The sequence below is a fragment of the Ciconia boyciana genome, chromosome 15 (genome assembly GCF_034638445.1).
Source record: "Ciconia boyciana chromosome 15, ASM3463844v1, whole genome shotgun sequence".
Taxonomy (NCBI): Eukaryota; Metazoa; Chordata; class Aves; order Ciconiiformes; family Ciconiidae; genus Ciconia; species Ciconia boyciana.
In genome coordinates, this window is record NC_132948.1 from 7,625,474 (window position 1) to 7,647,909 (window position 22,436).

General features: G+C 51.6%; 1 protein-coding gene across 10 annotated transcripts in view; it reads right to left on the reverse strand.

Annotated features, from left to right (window-relative positions):
* Positions 1-780: 780 nt before the first annotated feature.
* SGSM1 (small G protein signaling modulator 1) overlaps positions 781-22,436 on the reverse strand; it is a 48,107-nt gene continuing 26,451 nt past the window's right edge. For 3 of the 10 annotated variants that reach the window (XM_072879927.1, XM_072879931.1, XM_072879934.1), the window contains 19 exons: positions 22,284-22,430; positions 21,567-21,691; positions 20,501-20,563; positions 19,480-19,547; positions 18,883-19,046; positions 18,220-18,349; positions 15,654-15,792; positions 15,204-15,268; positions 14,662-14,807; positions 13,893-14,021; positions 13,229-13,411; positions 10,737-10,808; positions 9,342-9,926; positions 9,014-9,138; positions 7,565-7,647; positions 7,087-7,196; positions 6,698-6,794; positions 6,105-6,272; positions 781-5,586 (listed from right to left, as the gene is read on the reverse strand). In XM_072879927.1, coding sequence (XP_072736028.1) covers positions 5,498-5,586; positions 6,105-6,272; positions 6,698-6,794; positions 7,087-7,196; positions 7,565-7,647; positions 9,014-9,138; positions 9,342-9,926; positions 10,737-10,808; positions 13,229-13,411; positions 13,893-14,021; positions 14,662-14,807; positions 15,204-15,268; positions 15,654-15,792; positions 18,220-18,349; positions 18,883-19,046; positions 19,480-19,547; positions 20,501-20,563; positions 21,567-21,691; positions 22,284-22,430 — 2,688 coding nt within the window. In that variant the 3' untranslated portion in view covers positions 781-5,497. Of the gene's footprint in view, positions 5,587-6,104; positions 6,273-6,697; positions 6,795-7,086; positions 7,197-7,564; positions 7,648-8,087; positions 8,190-9,013; positions 9,139-9,341; positions 9,927-10,736; positions 10,809-13,228; positions 13,412-13,892; positions 14,022-14,661; positions 14,808-15,203; positions 15,269-15,653; positions 15,793-18,219; positions 18,350-18,882; positions 19,047-19,479; positions 19,548-20,500; positions 20,564-21,566; positions 21,692-22,283; positions 22,431-22,436 lie in introns of those variants that run through there. The other 7 variants (XR_012045233.1, XM_072879929.1, XM_072879928.1 and 4 more) reach the window with 7 other exon arrangements.

A 22,436-nucleotide genomic window follows, 5' to 3' on the forward strand; every position in this document is an offset into this window, starting at 1 on the left:
TTACTTCAGGGCAGGCAACGAGGATAATGACCTTGAGTGAAGATCATTGGAGTGCCTGAAATAGTAGGCAACAGTAAGTGGCATTTTATCTCCTTCAGGGTACCCGAAAACTTTTATAAGAATTTCTGAAAACTGGTTCTGGTGAGAGTTACAACCCTTCCATATTGCTAGAAAACTGTCACTTCATCTGTGAGTTGTGCTCTTTCACTATCCATTTGTGCTCACGTGATAGTAAAATGCAGAAAATGTGCCCAGAACTGCTCGGTACTACTGGAAATTCCCAAACGGAGTGAAAAATATTTGACAGATGTTTTGATGAAATGACAATCATTTTGGCCCTACTGATGAATTGGGCTCAGAGGCTACCACTAGCTGAACGGCAACGCCACAGCAGAGAGAAGCAATTTAAGATAGTATAAGATATTTTTAAAAGCAAACTTACGCGATGAGAGTCCTGAAACTGGTCCCACACCTATTTTGAGGGCTGTTTGCCACAGTGGCTCCCAGTGCAGAGAATTAGCCAGCTACTCAAAGTAAATGGGGAAGGAAAGGAAACCTAGCCAGCCAGATTAAAATAAGTAAACAAATAAATAAAGAAGAAAGAATAAGAAGAATCTCATCCCATAAATTGCTCTTCGCCACCAGCCTGCCACAAGGCTTGCGGCTCCAAGGTGGGATTTAGGGACGGGCTCAGCTTGCCCACGGATGGGTTCCCAGCAGAACTGCGATTCCTAGCTACCACATCAAGAACAGTCACTTCTCTTGATCTGTTTTTTACTTATCAATGATTGCTGATACCTGCATTTCTACTGCTGGCTCTAGTTACAAGAAAAGGTGTATTTGGATATGTTAAGGGATGTTCAAAATGTAAGAGGTGGGATGAGAGCAGAACAGGGTGGCAGCAAGAAGTTCCCATGCAAAAAACCCTCTCAGTCTTCGTGAAAAATGTTAATAGCAAAGCAGTTCAGAGATTCAACACAGTAAGATAAAAACTCCTATAAAAATCTCACATTTAGGAACAAAGACAACTTCCAAAATGTTTACATGAGTAACACTAAAAGAGATGGGTACCAAGAGTTATTTGGTACATTGCATCAGCAGAAAGCTCAAATCCAGAAAGAGAATCCATTAGTAACTCCCTCAGGGGAACACGGGGCCAGGACACAAACATTCACTGTGTTTAAACATACCGAGATTATCTGTGAGCTGAGCAGCTCTAACGCAATAAAGCGAAAACCCCACACCTCTGTGGATGCTCAGTGTGGGTGCAACGTGAGTGGAACAGCTCAGCCTGCGGAGTCTGTCCTTCCCTCAGGCTCAGCTCTGGAGCAACCCGGAGCAGAGAACATGGGCTGGGGGCAAGCGGGATGCAAACCTCGCTGCACCCGGTGGGAAGGATGCAGCAGTCTCGAGTCAGAAGGCATGGCAGCTCGAGTCCCTGGTCCCACAGAGCGAACAACAGCAGGCTAAAGATAGTCCCCGGCTTGTAGCGCCGTTGCACGGGGTGGATTTCAGCTGCACGGAGCCGCTGGGATGAGACATTCCTCTCCCCCAAGGAGCCAGACAAGATTACTGTATATGGGCAAGCATTTCCCTGCGACAGGCTTCTCCCTCCTTGGTAAACAGGCGATCCTCTGGCTGCACAGCCGGGAGAGATCTGTGCTGTCTCACAGGGCCACGGGGATTCACGCTGTTGGAAACCCAGAATAATGCTTTTATCTCACGGCAATCTAGCAGAGGGGCAGAGCCAGGCAGGAGAGGCTGAGGCAGGAGAAGGCCTATGAACAGCTGGACAACAAAAACCTTTCCTTACATTTTAGTAGCTTTTAACCATCAAATAGATCTCGAGCCCCAGACTCCTGGTGTTGCTCCACAAGCACACAAACCTGCTGGTCGGACAGCGGCTGCCCCAGAGGGGTCAGCAAGGAGCACAGCTGCAACCCACCGCATCTTCTGAGAAGATGCTCAAAACCGAGCTGGGGCCACACGTGGACAGGAGCTGTGGAAGGGCAGAGCACAGGGACTATCACAGCTGACACCTCCTGCAGCCGCTATCCTGCCTGCTCCCATGCCGGCAGCACAGCGAGGCTCTGGCAGGGCGGGCAGCTGGGGAACGGCACCGTCCACCAGTGCAGAGCCTGGAAACAGTTCACATCTTCTGTCTCAGATCTGCATGGGAACACAAAGCTGGACCTCCAAGTTCAGACTCAAGTTCTCATAGAAGTGAGATGGTTTTCGCTGACTTTTGTACAATTTAGAGTAGAGCGTGGGGCACACTGCCTTCAGCAGAGCTGGTCTGGATGGGCGCTAGTTAGGAGAGCGGATCACCTCTGCAAGCACTCTGTATAGGTCATGTAATACTCCCTTCCTAACAAAACGGTACGATCAGCTGCAAAGGAGAATGACTTTAGTCCCAATTTAAATGACATACCATATTCTTTGGACTATCCAGTTTCTTTGCAACCCCCACCAAGCCTCAACTCTGCAACTGTTCTTACCCAAGCTAATTCCAGGGCAGGCACAAAACCCTGCACAGCTCGAGCAGAGGTCTGCTCCTGCGGACTCTACTCAGCACCGTAGCTGGAACAAAGCTTTTTTTATTATTATTTTTCCTCCTTTTTTTCTTCTTTTCCAGTTTTAAAGTCAGAACTAAAATCAAGCCAAGCTGAGGTCATGATGGTTCTTCCACTCTGAGCTTCCTGTTGTCGTACCAGAACAACTCCCACAGTACAGGGACAGTGACAGATTGGCACATCAGGGAATAGGTGCTATAGAAACCACACAGTTCTTAGAAGCAAAAGATTTCTTCTCCCCCCCTCAAAAAATAACCCACTTAATTCACATATTTTTCTCTCTATACTGTATATATATATTATATATAGACACAATTTTCTGGTAAACATTTACAAGATATTGTAAAGAACATTGAAAAGATATATCTCCATTTGCATAACAATGCACACTCACATACTTCAGTATACAAGGACACACAGTAATGTACAATCAATAAATAAATACTTTTTTCCCCCAGAAGTTATTCAAAAAACACTGCTATTGAGCGGCCCAAAGACACTCCCAGTTAATACAGACAGCAAATATTGTGCAGAATTTCTTGGCTGTTTTTGTTTAAAGACCAAGAAAAGAAAAACAGAAGCTTGAAAGATAAAGTGTCAGTGACGTTGCTTAATAAGACTGTGTTTAAGTTGACCTATTGGTTCTTGTCCCTCAGAAAGGGGAGGACAGAGCAGTTCCCCTTCGGAGAAGGTGATGCAGGCAGACTATTACCTGTCCTAGGACCTAGAGGGAACAGGAACAGCCTGGCAGGGAGGGCACAAGCTTCCTGCTCTGCTTTGTGGAAAGGTGAAAGATTCACACGTGAACTGGCAGATTTGAAGCTCAAATGCCTTCATTTCCTGTGCTACTACAGACCAAGCACTCTTTGGAGATTTAATGCAGAAAATTGCTTCAAAGAATTTCCTAGATTGTTGGTACAGATTTGCTTTTTGGGATTATAAGAAATGAAAGGCTCCCCATTACTCTCACCCCCTGCTGCAGTCCTCTTCCCCAAAGGGTTCAGTACATACTCCTGTTCCCTGGTTTTTCTAGCTTCAGCCTCTGTGTCCCAGAACTGCAGAAAGACTAGCTGATTTGCTCAGAAACTGCAAATCGCTTCACCACACTCTGCAGAACTTTTCTGAAGCAGCAGTTTTCTCTTCTGCAGATTTACATCTGTCTTTTTTTCTGCAAGCAACATCTGACACATGCCACAGGTAAATACAAAACACAGCACAGACAGATGTTCCATAGAAGGAGGGAAGGGCCCCTTTTCCCTTCTGGTGAGCAGCTCTCCAACAGCAAGAGAAGAGCAGGGCCTTACCTTGCTGAGGGGAGGAGAAGAGCACACACACATCACACATTGCTTGGAGGGGGAACACAAATTTTTGCAGCAAAACTTGAGAGAAAGTACCCTTATCGAGAGCTACAACCCAGCATCTTCCCTGCTGCTGAAAGCACAAACATTCATGGCAGCCTTCTGTGGCCATAACAAAGCCCTCTCGGGCTGAACTAGACCTACGAACAAACTACGCCTCTCCTTTTCCTTTATTGTTTTTACCTGAGTTGAAAAATGAATCCAAACCCTCCGTAGCACAGCCTTAGCATGACACAGCAGCTCAGCTCTCACGCTGGTAGTGCTGGAGAGGCACTTCATGCAGTGTGCTCCAGGGGCTGCAACGCTGGAGAGCCACTGCAGGAAAAGTGGCCACAGAAGTGCATCTTCCAAAAGCAAAGACCACTCAGGGACCTTGGGCTATTTTCCTCTTCACAGGCATGTGAAAGAAGCCCACCAAGACCTAACTGGAGACTTTCAGTGGACTTAAGGGGCTTTGCAGCCAGCCCCAGAAGCACACAGAAAACCTGCAGGCACCGAGGGGATTGTTTGCACTGTCTAGCTTTGAGCAGCTGGTCTTTTAATTAAGAGAGGAAGAGACAGGCACCTTCAGAGGGAAAGTCAGGACAGTCACTGAAGTCGGGAGCTCTGACTTGCCTTCCAAGGAGCTCTCCCCTAACAGGGGCTGCAGAGGAATGATAGGGAGACCAGACTCCTAACACAAGCAGCTAGAGTAAGGCAGGTATGAAAACCTCAAGTCTAGAGTTCCCAGAGGAGGTTAGGACCAGATTTTCCAGTGTTCAAAGAGCGTTACAGAGGCTGGATTTTAAAAGAAAAAACCCAATGCTGAATTTGGAGCTCTTCTGAAAATCCATCCAGAGCTGAAACTCTTGTGTGCTCAAATACTGTAGTAACAAACAACATAAAAATCCCAGGGAGAGAACAGAGCCCTAAAAAAATACTAAAGGGGATGCTATGCATCAAGGGACAAGATCAAAAGAAGAGGAATTTCTGTGATCAAAGTCCCTCCCTGTTACTGGCAGAACCTCATAATGTTGGTAAGAAACTGAGTACTGGCAGCATCCCTGTCTTGCCCAGGCTTGCAGGGCTGGCTGGCTTCCCCGTGCCACAGGGTAACGGCTGTCCAAGGAAGCAGCTTTACTTCCTTGGAACAAAGGCTGCCGAGCTCGAGTCGGCTCCGAGAAGGGCTGGCAGCTCTGCTCTCCCAGACCCCGAGCTCTGACCTGGGCTGCTGCATCTGCCTCGGCAGTTGTGGTGGTAACCACACGTGCTGCCCTTCTGCTGCAGCAAGGCAAGGAAGTGACTGCCTGGGTCCTGCTTCCAAAGCAAGTCCTTAGCAATAAAATGCAATTGTACAGATCTTTGGTTAAGTCACTGAAGAAGGCTGCGAAGATCTGAGCCGGGGCCCCTGGACCTAACACTGAACACAGCACTTGGAGAGCTAAGGGTACTTCCAGTTTAGACGGCAGCACGTGTCCAACTACCTTATTTCCACAGGTGTGGCACTTCGAGTAAAAGGAGAAGGGGAGGAAGCATTGAAGGGGAGTCCCGGCTCTTTGTCTGGATGCCTTGTCTTCCCCATGTCCTTCATTTGTTCTCGATCAGAGTCTGGACTTTATAGACAAGGTCCCGAGCCAGCTTCAGGATCTGCTTGGTGTTGTGCCGCTCAGCCATTTCTGGAACACAGACAGAAGGAACCCACAAAGAGGCTAGACCCGAGCAGCCTGGCGTCTCGAGGAGTCCCCCCAGCCTCACAGCTCTCTGCTTCTCAGCCGAGCTCCAGGCGGAAGCTGAAGCTGCGAATTCCTGCCCAAGTCCCCAAGCACCATCCCTCGCAGAGACACCTGACTCTGAAGAGCCATCATTAACCAACTCATCTCGGCATGATTACAGCCAGCAGGAAGCACAACCTACACTCACAGCTCCCTTCAAGCACGGCAAGGTGGGCTGTTGCCAAGGATGGCAGGGTGGCTTCCCCCAGGCACCACCAGACCCCCTCAGAGCCTGACTGTTCGGGGCAAGGGGTCTCTTTACCATCGTGTTCCAAGTATCAGCATCACACGACCATACACTGCTCTGTTGGTTTAAAACAGTTACCAGTATAGCCCAGATATGACTGCCTATAGTCACAGACATGTGCTGCCTACATCTGAGCAGCTGCCACAAATTCAGCCCAACAGAACCCAAGCTGTACCATTGAAAAACTTGATGATGTCTGTAAAATCCATGTTGTTCTCCAAGATTATGTCCCGGTACATTTCCACCAAAGCCAGGGCTATGAAGAGCACATAGTGTGCAGAGGAAACATGTGCAGCTGCCCAGATGGTCTCCCAGACGGCAAACACGTCATCATACACCAGCTCTGTTAACAGAGGAAAAAGCCCAGCAGTTACTACACCAGCCAGGGGTTTACAATCATCCCGACTCAGAGTTCACAGCAGCACTGGGAAGACGCGCTGGGTGGTTTCTTCCCACAAGAACCTGTTCCAGTTGGAAGCAATAATTAAGTCATCTGTAGAGACAAATATTCTGGCCTGCAGCAGGTGGCACAGGCTTCAGGGCACAAACCTGGTGGAGGCTCACCAGCAGCTCTGGAACAACAGGTTCTGTATCTAGACAGAAAAGTCAGCCACAAATCTACCAGGGAAAAGCAAAACAGGAACACATGGTAAAAAGTTAAGTTCAGACAACTGAAGTTGCAGAGTGTATTGAGAAGTGTGGAAGCATGGCAGACCTTGCCTTCCCTCCCCATTTGCTGGTCTCAACTGCCTCCCTGCCAGCACACACCTCTCTTGAAGTCCAGGAGAAACCACCGGTAGCAGAAGTAGAAATGAGTGTAATCACCATTCTGGTGCATCAGCTCGAAGAGCTCAGAGTCCAGAATCTGCCAAGAAAAGCAAAAGAAAACTCATCAGTGCACCCCGGCGGCACCAGCCGTTCCTCTGCCTGCTTTCCTCCATTCCCACTGCTCTCCTACCACACCATCTTCCACTCACCTTCTCCCTCCTTTGCAATCCTGGCATGTGTCACTCCTAGGGTCTCTTTACAGCCCCCTGCTCTCCCTCCTGCTTCCTGCCACTGAAAGCTCCTCTCAGCCCCTCCGAGACCCCCATCCCAAGAACAGCTTTCCCCCTCTGGTTTGAGAGGCTGCCAAGCCTGTGCCGGACCCCCCCTACCTGGATCAGAGATCTCATGTTGGCAAAGTGGGTGTCCATGGCTCCTCCGTGGGGGAAGTTCTGATTCATCCTCTTCATAAGCTCAGTGAAACAGCTGAAAGCCAGAGCCTCTGCACAGGGAAGAGAGACAGTCACTGCTCTGCTGCACGGACACTGCTGCATCTGTACCCGCATCACCACACCCCGCCATCCACTCGCAGCAGGAATATCCCTCCTCGCTCCACACACACAGAGCCGGGGCTGCGCAGCGGGGACTGGCCTTGGAAACACACCTCACACTGCAAAAGGCACACGCTGTCCCCAGGTTGGGCTCCCGGGAGTCAGACAGTGTCAAGGACAAATGGGATCCTGCCACCAGCTGCTCCACGCCTCCGAGCATGGGCCACCCCACTGCAAAGGGCCACCACCAGCCCAGCAGATCCCCCCCCATGCACTCCCACAAAGGTATGGGGACAGTGGAGCAGAGCTACCCACTCACCATCATCCAAGATGACCAGGAGAGGGGCTAGCAGGTCACACATCCCCTGCACGTAGCCGATCTCGATGTGCTGCCAGATGTAGCTGTGAGAGAGAGCAGGAAAGGTGGCCTGTGAGCCCTTCCTGTGCCACGCATGAGTGCCACAGCCTGCCACCTCGCTTGCCTGTGCCCTGCCTCCATTCCTGGGACGCTGGTGTTTCCTACATGCTGCCACCAACACACGGCAGCAGGCAGGGCAAATCAGACCTGTTTATTCTGTTATGCCTATGCTCCATTCCTCTACAGCCGGCCTGTAAATGATTAAGTTCCCGTGGTGACTTTCAGGTAAGCCATACACGGCACAGCCCTGGAGCAACACCCTGCAATGGCCATGGCCATTGCAGGGTGTTGCTCCAGGGCTGTGCTGTGGCCATTGCATGGAAATCGGTGCAGGGAAAAGTGAAATCAAAAAGCACAGCAAGGTGGGGTGGTTGGTCAAAGGGCAGAGACTAATAGAGTTTGTTAATTTATCTCTCATTCTCACCCTTCCCCCTCGATTCATCCTCTTGGCTCTCTCTGCACGATATTGCCTGCTTCGCCTCCCTGGATCCAGTGTCCCAGGAAGCAACCAGCCCTGCAGAGATATCTTCCCATATTTGGTAGCAAGTCAAAATGTGTTCAGAAAGGACTCAGATCCACTGCTGGCACAAGGAAACAATCTTTTCCACCCTGCCCATTAGTTTTTTAAAATCTGCTGTATTGTAGGTCTCATCTCAGCAGAGATCTCCAACTCTGGCTGTCAGAGGAAGTGACAGCTCTAATGAAATAGCAGCTTCTCCTCATATTTGCAAGATGAGTAATAGTATTTTAGTCTTCGCTGCCCCTGAAGCAGCCACAGCTGCTGAGCTGGAGCTGGTTTGAGTCGGTGAATGTCACACAGCAACCTCTTAGTCACAGGGACTAAGCAAAGAGAATCAGAAATGCACCCAGGTATTGCTGTCTCCTGGGTTCTTGGGTAGGCACTAACCACTCTGTCCCTTCAGGCACTTCCTCATTAGCACTACAGCTCTGCAGGCTGAACCTCATTAAAACATTTTCCAGGCATATTCCAGAGAGCAGGTGGGCTGCACTGGGCTGACAGTGCGAGGCAGCATGCACGGGCAGCCCCAGGGAGCCCTCTGCTTTGGCCAACAACCCAGACACACGGCAGCCACGGGGCAGAGCAGCACAAGGCAGGGCGGCTGGACTCCTCGGTCTGGTAACAGTGAGGTCCTTGGAGCTGTGGCCCCAGTTCTGGGATGAGGAGGGGATTTGGGGGAGGAAGTCAAGGAGGCGAATAGCAGTAACCAGAACAAAGTTTGAAGCTCCCGCCTCAAGGTGAACTCAGGGAAACCAGCCCCCAGTGTCAGGAGCCTGCTCCCGTCGCAGGGAGGGCTGGCAGGCCCCCACCCTGACCCCTGCAGCTCCCACCTGCACATGATGTTGCGGAGTTTTTCCAGGTTGGCAGGGGTGAAGTACCAGTAGTTGCGGTCACACCGCTGCACATCCTTCTCAATGCGGTGCAGGTTCACCGTGTACATGTCCAGTAGCTCTGGCTGTCCAAAACAAAAGCAAAGTTGATTTGTTTCCAAATAAAAACCAAAAAGAAAGTTGCAAGGGCAACAGAGCGACAGGGCAGAGTTTGGGTGGAAGGTGGAGAGCCCCTGTACACACAACTGCAGGATTAGCACAGGGCAAATGCAGGTAAGTAGTGGGACACCCAGGAAGAAACCCGCTCAGTGAAGAAGTCCATACTTACAGAGTAGGTGACACCCGTCGAGGAGACAGCAGACGTTTCACTGTTGGCCAGATCAGCTACAGCCAGAGAATCCAGCTGCGGGTACAAACTCTCCATCTCCGGCTCCTCAGAGAGGTTATCTTCACTCTCCACCAAGCTTTGCTTTTCAGCTTCGCTGCCTGCCCAGCTCTCTACCACAGTCAGGGCCACAGCGTCACGATCACGCAGGACCCCTGCTGAGCTCTCACCCACGGGAACAAAGTCCACGCTTCCACCGGTGGGAAATTCACCTTCCAGACTGTCTTGGCCCTGCAGCTTCTCCTCCTGCCGGGCACCATCCAGGTCCTGTGGGCCTGGCACATCAGACCCACCAGCCTTTCCCTGAGAGCTGGCCGAGGATTTGTTGGTTTCCAGGGCACTGTCCTCATTGCTGAAGCTGCGCTCCGAGAATCCCGATGCGATGGAGAAGTTCTGGGAAGAGGGGTGGCCAGAATCAGGGGAACACATGCCATTGGGAACCGTCCCGTTGGGGATCTTGCTTTGTTTGCCGTCTTCCAACTGAGCATCTGCTTCTGTCTGTTCTACTTCATCAACAGATTCAAACACCTGCAAAGCACAAGCAGAGAGCCACATGAGAGCGAGCAAACCCGCTGCATTCAGCAAACTGTTGGGAACACGGGCATTACATCCCCAAGAGCTGCATTCAGCAGTTAAACAGTTACGGGGACATAATGCCCATGTTCCCAACTGTGGGGAGGGAGGAAAATCTGCTCTATAAGTGCAGAGCTCATACAAGCAACCAGTGGAAGAAAGCTCAGAGGACCTGAGGGCATTTTAACTTACTAGTGCTGTGCCTGGCCGTGGCTCCACATCTTTGCTATAGGGAGAGACAACTTCAGCCTGAGCATCTAGCTCTCCGTCCCATTTTAACCAGACTCTTGGAGGAATTTCTGGGCACAGTCCTCAGGCTTTAGGTTCCCCTGTCTGGATTTGGCAGGTCAGTGCTTGGTCATTTGCACAACTCGGAGCCCACAGTCCCTGCTCCAAAGGACTACACTTTACTCAGCATAATATATTGGGCAGAACATCATTTAAACAGGTTGGTTAAACACATAGTTACTAACATACAGAGCAGCCAAGGGTCCTCAGGTGTGAAAGCCACATGGGGTTTGGTCCTTCAAGCCTGGGCAGAGCAAGGTGGTGAATATTAAACACTGCCAAGCAGTGCGCGATTCTGAGCGTAGTGGCCCCAGAGGCAGGTTTGTGAGTCATTTACCTCCTCCAACTACTGCTTCTGTTTGCCAGAAATCATTATGGTTGTCAACTAGCAATCAGCCCAAGCCGGGGCAGAGACACATATGTTGTTGGGTGGCCAGTGCCTGAACGAGCAAGAGGGGACAAAGTGCTGCCGCTCACCTGCGTGCTGGAGCTGGAGTCGCTCTGCAGCCGGGCGTGATTCTGTCGGCCAGAGCTGCAGCTCTGTGAAGACTGCAAGAGAGAGGGAAAAGGCCAGTGAAAAGGCAAAGAGCATGGTGTCTGGAGCAGGGGGAGGCTCAAGCCACGCTATCGGAGGTGGGCACATCTGCATGTAAAGAACAAGCAGAAAATGCATCCAATAAATTCTCACATTTGACCCATGAAAGATGTTCACGTCACATCACTCTGCCATGCAGATTTGTCACACGGCGCAGCACCCTGCCTCAGCCTGCCACTGACATTTACTGCTGGAGAAGATGATAAAAAACAAAGTCCCAGGCCAATCCAGTTGTTCAAGCACTGTACATTAGGGTCTGAAAGGAACTGCTTTCTTCTGGCCTTCAGAGAGGTCACACTGTCTCCCTGGAGTGCAAATTTCTACAAATGTCTGTCCTAATTTGGCAGCAACGTGGCTCACCCCATCTTAGTTTACATAAACGATGAAGTCACAGGCTATAAAACAATCCCTCCAAGCATATTAATGTTTTTTCCTTTTCTTAAAGGACAAATATTGATGTTTCAAGCCAGACTCAGTCAGGCAGCACCTCTAAAAGTCAACAGCACCCTTTTCTGGCTTCCAGCTGAAGCACAGAAGGAAGCGTCAGGCTTTGCAACAACCAGTTCGGTGCTCTGCCTGGTGGATTCCCTCTGAGCAACGAGTCTTCACTAACGAGCGAGTCCTCCCTGTTGTTATCTGAGCCGCCCCTGTGCCAGGCTTATCGTAGCGCAGGAGCCTGCAGCAGCTCACGCTGCACGCAAGTCGGGATGTACAGAGCAATGCAATGATATCACACACAAACAATAGGGTTTTAAGAAAACACGACACTTTCAGAACGGCAGCAGGAGTTGTCCCCACCCTAGTATTGTGGGTGTTTGCTGGGCAGGGCTCTGATGGAGAGAGGAAGGGCGACAGTTTTCCTCCATTACCATGGGAGCATTTTATAACAGGAAATTTCAGGTTAAGATGGGAAAAGGGTGAACCTTTGCATGTATTAACTCTGCCAGCTCCCCTCCCAGCGCACGTTCCCAGAACAGGCAGACGTGGATACAAAAAAAGAACCACAGCGGAGATGCTGTGAGGATGGGAACGATTCACGGGGCTTCAGCAATGCCGACAGTGCAGCCCATCTCTGCTCATCCCCTGCGAGAGCTGTGTCACCCAGCTCTTGCAGACAGACCCTGGTTTGGACTTGCCTTCCCTGCATCTCTCCCTCCCTGTACACACACACACACACACACAGCCCGCATGGCTGGGGCTGAGCTCCTCTCTTTCCAAAAGCATCCACACAAAGTCCCCAGAGGAAACCAGATGAAGTCTCCAGTGCTGCGCCTACCGGGCCCTTTTTGGCTTGGCCTCCATTTGCCTCCGGTGCAGCAGCGCAAGGTCAGATAACCCAGCACTGCTTGCTCTACCGTGCTGGGCTGTTCTCCTCCAAGGACAAAACCCACATGGAAACACTCCCTGGACTCTGTTCCCAGGACTGCCTTTCCTTTAACAGGCTTTTCCCTTCACACCCTTTGGTTTGGGCTGCGGATCTAACTCCTCACTGCACTGCTATAAGCCAGTCCCACAGCACAGGGTGCCAGAGCGCAGCTCTATCCCATGATGGCACGGTGTACCGAGGCTGCCCCGAGCCCTGCAGGCTCCTTCGCAGCCAGTCCTAGAGCCACCCCGTTCCTCCTGCCCACAGGCAGCGGCCAGGCTTCCTCTGTGCCAAGCAGCTGATGGAAGGAGGGAGTCAAGAAGCCCACTGACCTGTTTCACAGCCCCTCAGTGCCAGAAACATGGTCTTCCTCCCTCCCCCTACTTCAACACCGACTTCCATGGAGCTAATCCTGATGTGCACCAGGAGTGCAAACCGGGTAAGGGATATCTCTTGTTCTCCAGAAATACCCACAAGGAATGTTTCACACGACTGGTGAGAGTGTCTGGATTTGGACACGCGGCTCCACAAACAAGTTCTGGGCTCCTGGCTGACCTGCTGCCCTCTGCCAGGACCCCCCGCCCTCTCCCTGCTGCCCCTGGCTTTCAGGCCCTCTGTGCCCAGCACCCCACCCGGGGTCATGGATGCAGAGCTGTTCAGTGCTGCTCTGCATACTGCAGCTGCAAGAACCAAAACAAATTTGTTAGACCTCCAATGCATCAACTCGGGCTGCAGACCAAAACCTCCTGGTCAGTGCAGTACCACACGGTATGGAAACTGGGGTCATACTGCTAAACACCCTGGGAAAGCAGATGAAAGAAAACAGGTAAGAAAGCTCCAACTCTAACTTGTATGGATTACAGTGAGCAACAAGGGGCAGAGGCAGGCAGAGGTCAGGGAAGGAGGGTGAGCAGGAGCTGTGTCTCCGTCCCTCCCTGTAGCACAGGAGCCCTGTAGCAACACGGAGCCTGGGTGGGCACAGCCCTCCCCAAGCCCCCACACCCTCACCTCATTGCTGATCGTTGAGTCCCTGTGCATCATTCTCTGAATGTGGGAATCCAGACTGGCCCCAGAGGAGCACTTCGCCAGAGCTGCTGCGTGCGACTCCTTCTCCCGCTGCCGGACAATGGCCTCGCAGCCCAGCCACTCCGCCATGGTGTGCTCGTAGCAGGTGCGGATCTGGTCGTCAGCCTGCAGTGTTTAGAGACAGAAGGTCTTTGAGCGGATACCCCTGGAACAGCCCAGAAACCAGCGCCTCCTCCATCCCCCAAACAGCCCTGCACAGACAAGTGAAGTGCATGCTTGCATTAACTATGGCTAGATGGGACAAAGTCACCCATCGCTGGCACAGCGACAGCCAGAGCCTGACCCACAAAATCTCACAAAAATTAGGATGGAAAAATGACTATCCATCTCCTTCCTGCCTTCCAAAGGTGCGCAGGGCACTGAACATCAGAAGCCGCACAGGGGAGCGTTGAGCTTGGTCCTATCAATTCCTGCTTATCTGAGTCTTTCTCCCACCTCCTATCTACAGCCGCAGTACAAAGGGGACACAACGCCCAGTGAGTTCACAGGGTGGACTCTGGCATACGGACGCTTCAAGCTGTGAAATATCCAGGGCACACCAGTGCAATACACCAGGCTGCTGAGCTGGCAGCACACCCATACCAACCTCTTTCCTTTCTGCCTCCGTCATCCCAAACTGATAATGGCCCAAAAGGAAGGGCCAGACAGCCTTCCTGATCTCGTGCTGGATCCCGCCATAGTAGATCAGCCGCAGCAGCTCCTGGTCCTCGTAACTCTGTGGGAAGAGCTCTGCGTCAGTGCACAGACGCAGCCAGGACCACAGCCCATCAGCTGGCAGATACAAGGGCAACCCCAGCCCAGCCACGCCACCTTTCAGCACCCAGAGTGCCGCCCAAATGCTGACCACCCGCAAACTTGCTGCCCATTCATCGCAGATGCTCTCTCAGATCTCCACTTGGGCTTAAGTGCAGCCAGAGGCCCCTGTGGATAGACATTTTGGGAAACACTGGCTCACCGCAGCCAGAAAGTGGCCCAAAGTCACTCAAGGTCACTGCTGTGCCTCTGAGCCCTGGCAGCACGTCAGGACTGCAGCACTGGTCACAGCTCTCCAGCTATCCTGCCGTAACAGTGTGCTGGGACCCCCCTCAAGATCACAGTAGTCAGGGTGACAGACACTGCTGCAGACAGGCTCTGAACAGAAGCGTGCTAAGGAGAGCAGCCTTCATTCCCCAGCTTCCACGTGTCGAGGATTAGGAGCCCCAGGCTCTGTGCAGCTTGGGGCAGGCTGCATGACTTCTCTTCTTGGGGAACTTCTCCATTTGCTTTACCTTACCATGCTACAACCGCTTAAGTGACACTGCCCTGGACATCCCAAACCCACCACAACTGGCACGTCTCAAGAGTGTTGGCCCTACCGTGCTGTCCTGCAGGTATCTCTGCCATATGTCCACAGTCAGTCCCGAGCTGGCATTGCAGGGCACATCAGGAGACACGATGTTGTGGTTAACCAGTGCAGATAGGTGGGTTCGCACCGTGGAGAGGTGTCTGCAATAGGCTAGCCCTGCATCAGGCAGAAGCAAACATTCAGCCAGGGAACTCAGGGAGCCATGAGGATGAAGTGCAGGAGAAAGCTCTGATGAGTCTGGTCCCTGAAGGAGACCCTCCAAAGCCACATCCAGCCTAAGCAGCAAAGCAGGGAGTCTACTGGGACAGGTCAGTATCTCATCATCTGGTACCACCAGCACTGCTGCTCACTGGGCTGAAGTCCAAGGATCAGAGTTGAGATGTTTGCTCCCAATCCTGAGCATGTATACATAGAGCCCTGCATGTAACAGACTGGTCCCAGTATCCTTGGCCACTGCTCTGCCGCCTCAGCACCACTCCTGGCCCGGAGCCCAGAACCTTATCCCTTGCCCATCACACATCTCAAGGGATCATGGATGTGACAAGTACTCACAGCCGTAGAAGGCCCGGGACAGGATTTGGTACTTCATATTGTCACACAGGAGCTTCAGGGGAGCTCTGCCAATAAAAACGTATCAGATGTGAAGAGAAGAAATGCTACCATGTATTCCCTCAGCCCCTGCTTTGATCTGACTGTTCCCGCTTTGCCTTCAGAAGTGCACCATGGGACCTCTGCTCAGCTTGGGAGCAGCAATTCTTGCTGCCAGGACATGGTCACAGAGCAACTGAGATGTCCCACACGAAGGGACAAGCCTCCCTTCAGCCTGGACATGTCCCACTGGCCCCTGCAAATGCTCCCTGGACAACTGAGCCAAGTGTGAGGCTGGAGACACCACTTGCACCATAATTGCTCTAGTTCAGCCATCCAGCTGGGCTTTCACCTGCAACCCTCGTTTTATTTTATCTGTGTTCCTCAAAGCAAGCAGCAGCAGAGCCGTCATACCTTTCGTGGCTGCAGCCGTTGGATGGCCCACCATCAGAGGAGCCACTCTGAGAGCAGGAGGAGCAGGAGGACTTGCGGGTGCTGGGCTGCCACATGGGAGGCAGGCCAGCACCCGGTGTGTCCATCAGGTCCTGGGGCACTGTAAGAGGGCAGAGAGAGGAGCATCAGCTACTGTCTGGCACTGCCCGGGACTCAGGTGAGCCACAGGAGGTCAACAGAGAGGAGAGTTTTGATTAGGAAATGCAGCATCCCACACTCTTCCCAAGGAGACTCCAGCAACCAGGTGGGGGACACACCAGGTAATCACAGCACCAGCACTGGTGAGCTCAGGAGAAAGGAAAGGAAACAGAGAGCATTGATGGGAGAGAGAAAGAAGAGAGAACCATCTGCTAATTAACTACAGTGCCTTCAGCAAGCACCCAACCCAGAGAGACTGGAGACAAGGGGCTGCAGCAGACTGTCACACAGCTGAGAGAAAACATGATTGAAATCAACCATTGCCCCAGGATCACTGGAAGATCACTGGATCACTGGAAGAGTGGATCACTGGAAGAGAAAAGCCCCCATCTCTCAAACACTAGGATCCCATCCAAGATTCAGGGAAAGACGGGAGCATCCAAGCCACAAGAGAGGAGATAAAGACTTTGATGAAGAGGTTGAGAGGAACAGCAGGAGCAAGTAGCTCTTCATGTTGTCACTTGCTAAATCCCTGCTTAACCTCAGAAGTGCTATTGGAATGGCCTCAGATCCTGCTCAGGTATTGCCCTGCAAACCAAACAGGCGCAGAGCCGGTGCAAGGGGAGCGTGCAGCACCAAGAGCCGAGCTGCCCCCACGCTGAGCAGCTTGGCTGCTGTCCTGGCCTGGAACAGCCCCTGCCCTTCGGTCTTGGGCCTCCCTAGGAAAAGGTCGTCATGAAGAAGGTGAACTGTGGGATGCAGAAAAAGGTTAATGAAGAATAATCCTATTTGCTCCACCTTGGAAATTAAACTGTGGTAGAAATTCCAGCTTCCAGCTGGGAGAGGGCTTCCTCATTTGCCCTTGGTCTCACCGACTCTCCCTGCTTGTGACATTGAATAACTGATACTAGCAAGAAAAATGTTGAAATATTCCTATTTCCCTCATACTGAGCAGGTGTTGATGGGTCAGTGACGGTCAGCAGTGACGGGGGACACCTCTGCAGGAGTTATCAAGTGACAACACAGGCAAGCAGTAGTACCAGACACAAACAACAGCCGCATTACACTGATGCCGAGAGGCCCCCAGAGCGGCAAGGGGAGGTCGGGACGTGATGGGGAGACTCGGAAACCATTTAGGGATCACCACCGTCTTGCTTGCAGCTGGAGTCCTTGCGATCTTCCCTCTCACAGGAGTGATGGAGATCACAGATGCAAGGAATGGATGAAAATTACCATTAATGGTAACTAGAGACACAGAGAGAGGACAAGGGCACAAATGAAAGAAAAGAAAGGACGAATCTGTAGAGAACAAAGAGCTGATGCAGTTCCACCCCCCTCTGGGAAGGTCCACAGGAACCGCACAGACTTTGATGATGCCAGCTGAGGAGATTGCAGCAATTCATTTCACAGAAAATTTGGCCACCAGCATGGAATTTTAAGGGGTAGATCAAAAGGAAGCTACAGAAAGGAGCATCTCTATCTGCTCTTTTATCCTCAACCAGATTTTTATCTGACTCACTGAATTGTGTTAGTCAGCTAAAGGCAGGGAGAACTAAGTATAATCTTAACTGATGTTATGGAGGAGTCACAGGAGATGTGATTGCCCCCTTCTAGCCTCAAAAATATAGGAACAAGTTTTTTGATCAAATTTCATAGCTTTTTAAAAGCACTTCACAAGTCTTCTATTGCACTCTTGGTTTTCCCCCTTATAAAGTCATCTACGATGTTCCCAGAGGTCAAAAAATTGTTCTTAGTATCCCACAGAAGAGCGAGGACAAATGTACAGTCACTTCGGCCAAGCACATTGGTCAGATCATTCACAACCAGACATGAAGAGAGATTTCTGGTTTGGTGAATCCAGCAGCATCCTCTCCCTTGCCCTGTGAGCTAGGGAGTGAAGACAGATGGGTCAAGCCTGGCAGTACACAGAGAAGGGTGCTGTAACCTCTCCTTTGCGCTGCAGAAGCAAGGCTGAAGGAACATAGCTGGATTTAATGCAGCACTTGCCGAGCTGGCCTGGTGATAGCAAGAGAAGAATCAGCCCTGGAGGCTTGTGACGGTGAAAAGTGACCCCCAAGGAACATGACCAAAGTAAACCTTACTACTGAAATTGTGTGCAAGATTTTTTTTTTCCAACCATTAAGGCAGTCATGGCCTGTTGTGCAGCTGCAGAAACAAAGGACTCAGTAGCCAGTGAAAGGTTAAAACAAAAAACCAAAACCCCAACCCATACATGATGTGGAATAAAAGGCAGTACTGTCACAAGCAAAGCCCATTTCTCTGGAACCATTTCCTGGCATGAGTTGCTGTGTGCCTGTCAGTGCTGCATCCCCGGCTGCTCATACCCCCCGTGATAACCCCCCTGCACACTCTCTGCCAACGCACTCACCGAATTCAGACTGTGTCCCTGGGTAGATTATCCTGAAAACGTAATCTGTGGCTTCATCATCTTCCTTGTCAGATGCAGACTCAGAGGAGCCCTGGGGACTTCGCTTCCTCAGCTTGGGAAACACCTTCCCCTAGATGAACAAAACCTGTTCTTCGCAAGCCGTCCCACACTCGACCACGCAGGCCAGCATGGTCGCTGCCTCATTTGCTGCACTCCTGCCCAACAAGCGCAGGTGCTTTGTCAGCCCCGATGACGTTTGTACGTTCCCTGTGCTGGAGCAGCCTTTAGATTAAGCTTTCAATTACACGGTGAATATATAACCCTGTTTGTGCACAGGGTATGTATAAGCCACGCAGCATGGCCAGGTCCATGGGAACCAAACCTACCATGCCTCATGGCCAGCACCCCCATACCACCTCCCTTCTGATTTGCCCAGAAGGGTCTGTTTAGCTGATCAAGGCCATGAGATAAACCAAACTGCCATATTTCAAGCCCACCTTCTCTCTCAGTTTCAGGAGGGAAATTTTTTAAAATTCAGCAGCCCCTAATGTCGGGCAGAGGGTCCTCCCCATCAGCTCTGCTCTGAGACACTCCACAAGGGAACACCAGCAAGAACCCGCAGTGCCGTGGGCTCAGGAACAAGCCCAGTTTTGGGGTGCCTACCTTTCCCCGCTGCGACCAGAGGGGTGGATCCAGCTGCCCATGGGGCAGGAGGCCATTCTCCAGGCAGGACAGGAACTGCAGTAAATGCCCTCCTCTGGGGAACCGCAGCGGGGGCCTCTGAATCCCATCCTGGCTCACCAAGACAACCGTTCCACCGCTGTCTACTATTAGCAACAGTGACAGCAGAGAGAAGACACACATATGAATGAGGGAAACATTACCAGTCAAAAATGCAGAGGACAGGCAAGAAAGCTCAGGGTCTTTTTGGTGTGCAAAACAAATAATTTCTTCCTTGTTTGGATTCTTCTCTAAGTCCATTACAAGTCTGGGGCCCTGGAGAAGGCTTGCCCGGGAGATCGCACTCTTGAAAAAACCACAGAGCATTGCTCTGCAGGGAGCGCTCCCCAGCCAAGCACCACAGCCAGGAGCTGGTTCAAAGGTTTTCCTAGAAGCACTTATATAGGAGTGACCACCCAGAGCTCTGGACATCTGCCCTGGAGCTGAATCAAAGCACCCCATATGGGCACTCCCCAAAGATCTAATGAAGCAAGTATCAGGGTGATAACACCCTCCAGCAGCCCTCCGCTCTGGCCTTACCTTGCTGGTGACAGTGCAAATAGACGATCTCCTCCAGGCGAATAGTCATCGCATAGTCCCAGTACACGCTGGAACAGAGAAAGAGAGGAAGTTGTGAGCTTCAGGGACGCAAGAGGCTCTGCTTCTGTTCACATCAGCTCCAGATCCTGCCTCCAGCTATCCTGACAACAGGGGAAGCTACAGAAAGGATGAGATCCCAGCAGCAGTGCAACTGCCACGAAGCCAGCCTGAGTCAGTGACAACATCCCTCCAGAACCAGTAACTGTCCCTGCCACTGCAGCTCAATCAGGGCAGTCCAGTGCGACCTGCCCCGGGCTGTTTCTGTATCCTCACGTTGTTCCCAGACATGGACAATGTGCCCACGGATCCTGGCAATTGCAGGGAAGGATGTGGAGCCCTGCAGCGCTGAGCACTCTCCTCTGGGCACCCCGGAAAGGACTCCTGGCCCTGCTGCGGTGCTGGGAGAACCTGGTAAGAGCAGCCCCGGAGCCTCAAGGGAACATGCAGTGCAGTCCGAGCCTGGGCTGCTGCTCTGCTGAGCTCCTGTCCCCAAGGGAGGGGGAAATAAAACCTCGCAATTTGTGGGGCTTTTTAAAGTTGAAAATAGATTTGGTCCCAGTTGCTTCTGTTCGAGAACTGCACTCCCTCAGCACAGGCACCTCCAGGTACAAAACTGAGCAAATCTATAAAACACTGGGAGAGCTGCTGGTCACCAGGCAGGGCAGAGGGCCAGAGAGATGCCAGGAGGAAGCCAGGGAAGGGGATCTCGCCAGGAGACATATGGCCTCACACAGGGTTTCATTTCTGTGGAGAGCCTAGCAAGAGCACTGCTCTGTGAGGGTGTCAGCATTTAATAATACCCTACTTCTTTGCAACAAAGCAAATTTCCAGCTTCTGAGCAGCATTATCTGCTACTTCACAAAAACAGCGCTTAAAATAAAGGCGTTATAAAATGGCTCATGAAGACAGTTAAGGACGGGAAGGGGTGCGTAAGAGTCACTCCTTGTAGATTCATACTTACTTTGTCATCTGACTCCTCTCTTCCTTGGTCACGTCTTGACACTGGGAAGTTTTAGAGCTTAGGCTGATGCCCAAGTCAAGAACTCAGAAAAGTAGTGTAGAGATGAAAATAGCATTTTAGGGGGAGGGTACCAGGCATAACGGAATAGCCCAGTGGCCAAGAAGAAAGGGGAGATAAGAAGAACACAGGTAAACAAAACCCAAAAAACTACAATTGAGAATAAACAAAACTGAGAACAAGTCTAGCTGAAGACAACCTTTACCCTAGGTCATAGAATCAGTGTCCAGCTTTCCTGGAGCGTTTGCTAGTGGAAAGGGATTTTGTTTGCTTTGGTTTGTTTCTCAGGCAAACTGGGACCTGGCACGATTCTGTAGTTTGTTAAAAGGATTGCAGCTATCAAGAGAAATGCCAGCAGTCCGTAAGGCAACCCCAGGCAAAAGGGCACAGCAATACACCCTGCCAAGCAAACTAAGCAGACTTCAGGCCCCCTGGAGGAATAAGCTCCAGGGACTCTGTTAAAACCAAGGGGCTTTGAATACCTGCACATAGGATCAGCTGCAGACTGCACCGGAACAGCACTACAAAATAGCATGCACTCTGTTACTGAGGTGTGACTATGTGGGAACTGCTCATGTTCCCTCTCTCTGCAGATTCTCTTCCCCTGTTTATGAGCTCTTCAGTTTCCCAGATTAAAATAACCACGATAAACCTGAAAGCACCGTGTAGTGTGTAGAGAGGGCATTCTCCTGAGAAAATCCCTGAGGGCAATAAATGAAACCACTTTGCGTCTTTCAGAACAAGCACCCCCCAGTTCCCTTGCTGAACGCTTCCCAGCAGAGACGGGCAATAGCACAGCATCTCACACTATCTCTCGCAGCCCACCTCTCCCACCACCACAGGCCTCCTTCTCCATCCCTGCCCCTGTTACAGAATCAAGGATGACTGTTTTGTTCTGCAGTCAGTGGGAAAACTCACTGATGGCCTTGGACACCAGATCCAAACTCTGAACCCGGGGAACATTTGCCTCCCCTCTGCCCCACGCTAGGGCACACTCGGAGCCAGTCACCTCTTCTCATAGTCCAGATCCCCCACAGAGCCGTTCATCAGCTGGTTGGGAGTCCACTTCAGTGCCATGATGTCGGCAGTCTGGTGCAGGGACAGATATCCCGGGATTGCCTCCATGTCATCTCGCTTGAGAAGAGAAATGCGGGGAGAGAGTGAGCTGGTGAGAGCAGGCTGGAAGACACCAGAAGCATGAAGCACCTCCTCAGGCTACCCGAGGCTGAGCCATGCACTGGAGCACAGCCCTGGGCCATAACACAGCCCTGCCTGCTGCCCCTGAGCCCATCCACCCACCAACAGTGAGAAACCCACAGCGGCCCTGTAAAACCTCCCAGCAGAGACAACAGGACACCTCACCAGCTTGGAAAAGGGCCGAGAGCAGCTGCCCAGCTGAGGCAAACTTTTAACAGCTCCACCTAAGCAGCGTGCACTTCATTTATTTGACTACAGTAAGCAGAAAGGGACAGGAGGAGGGTTCTGTGGCCTCTGGTCAAGAGCGGGCAGGGAGATGAGCCTGTTTCTACTCAGACAGAAGCAGAGCTCTTCCATTCCACTGGGAGGATCCATATCACCAGGACCTCAGCAAACGCAGTCCAGTCCCTGCCTTCCCAGATTAGAAGTGAGCCTGTGCTTTTCTCCATCAAAGAGCGACTTGGGACAGAATTAACTCGTGGGGAGCAGAGCAGTATTGTAAAGCCCAGATGCCCCAGCAGGTACTTACCGGCTGCACCAGGACATTGTTCTTGCCGTAGAGGAGCGTGGCTCGGGAATTCTGATGCAGTGACTCCACGTAGTCCCTGGCAGACAGCGATGGGCGGTCATCCATACTGCCACTTGAATGCCTTTTCTGAATCTGGAAGAGATCCACCTACAA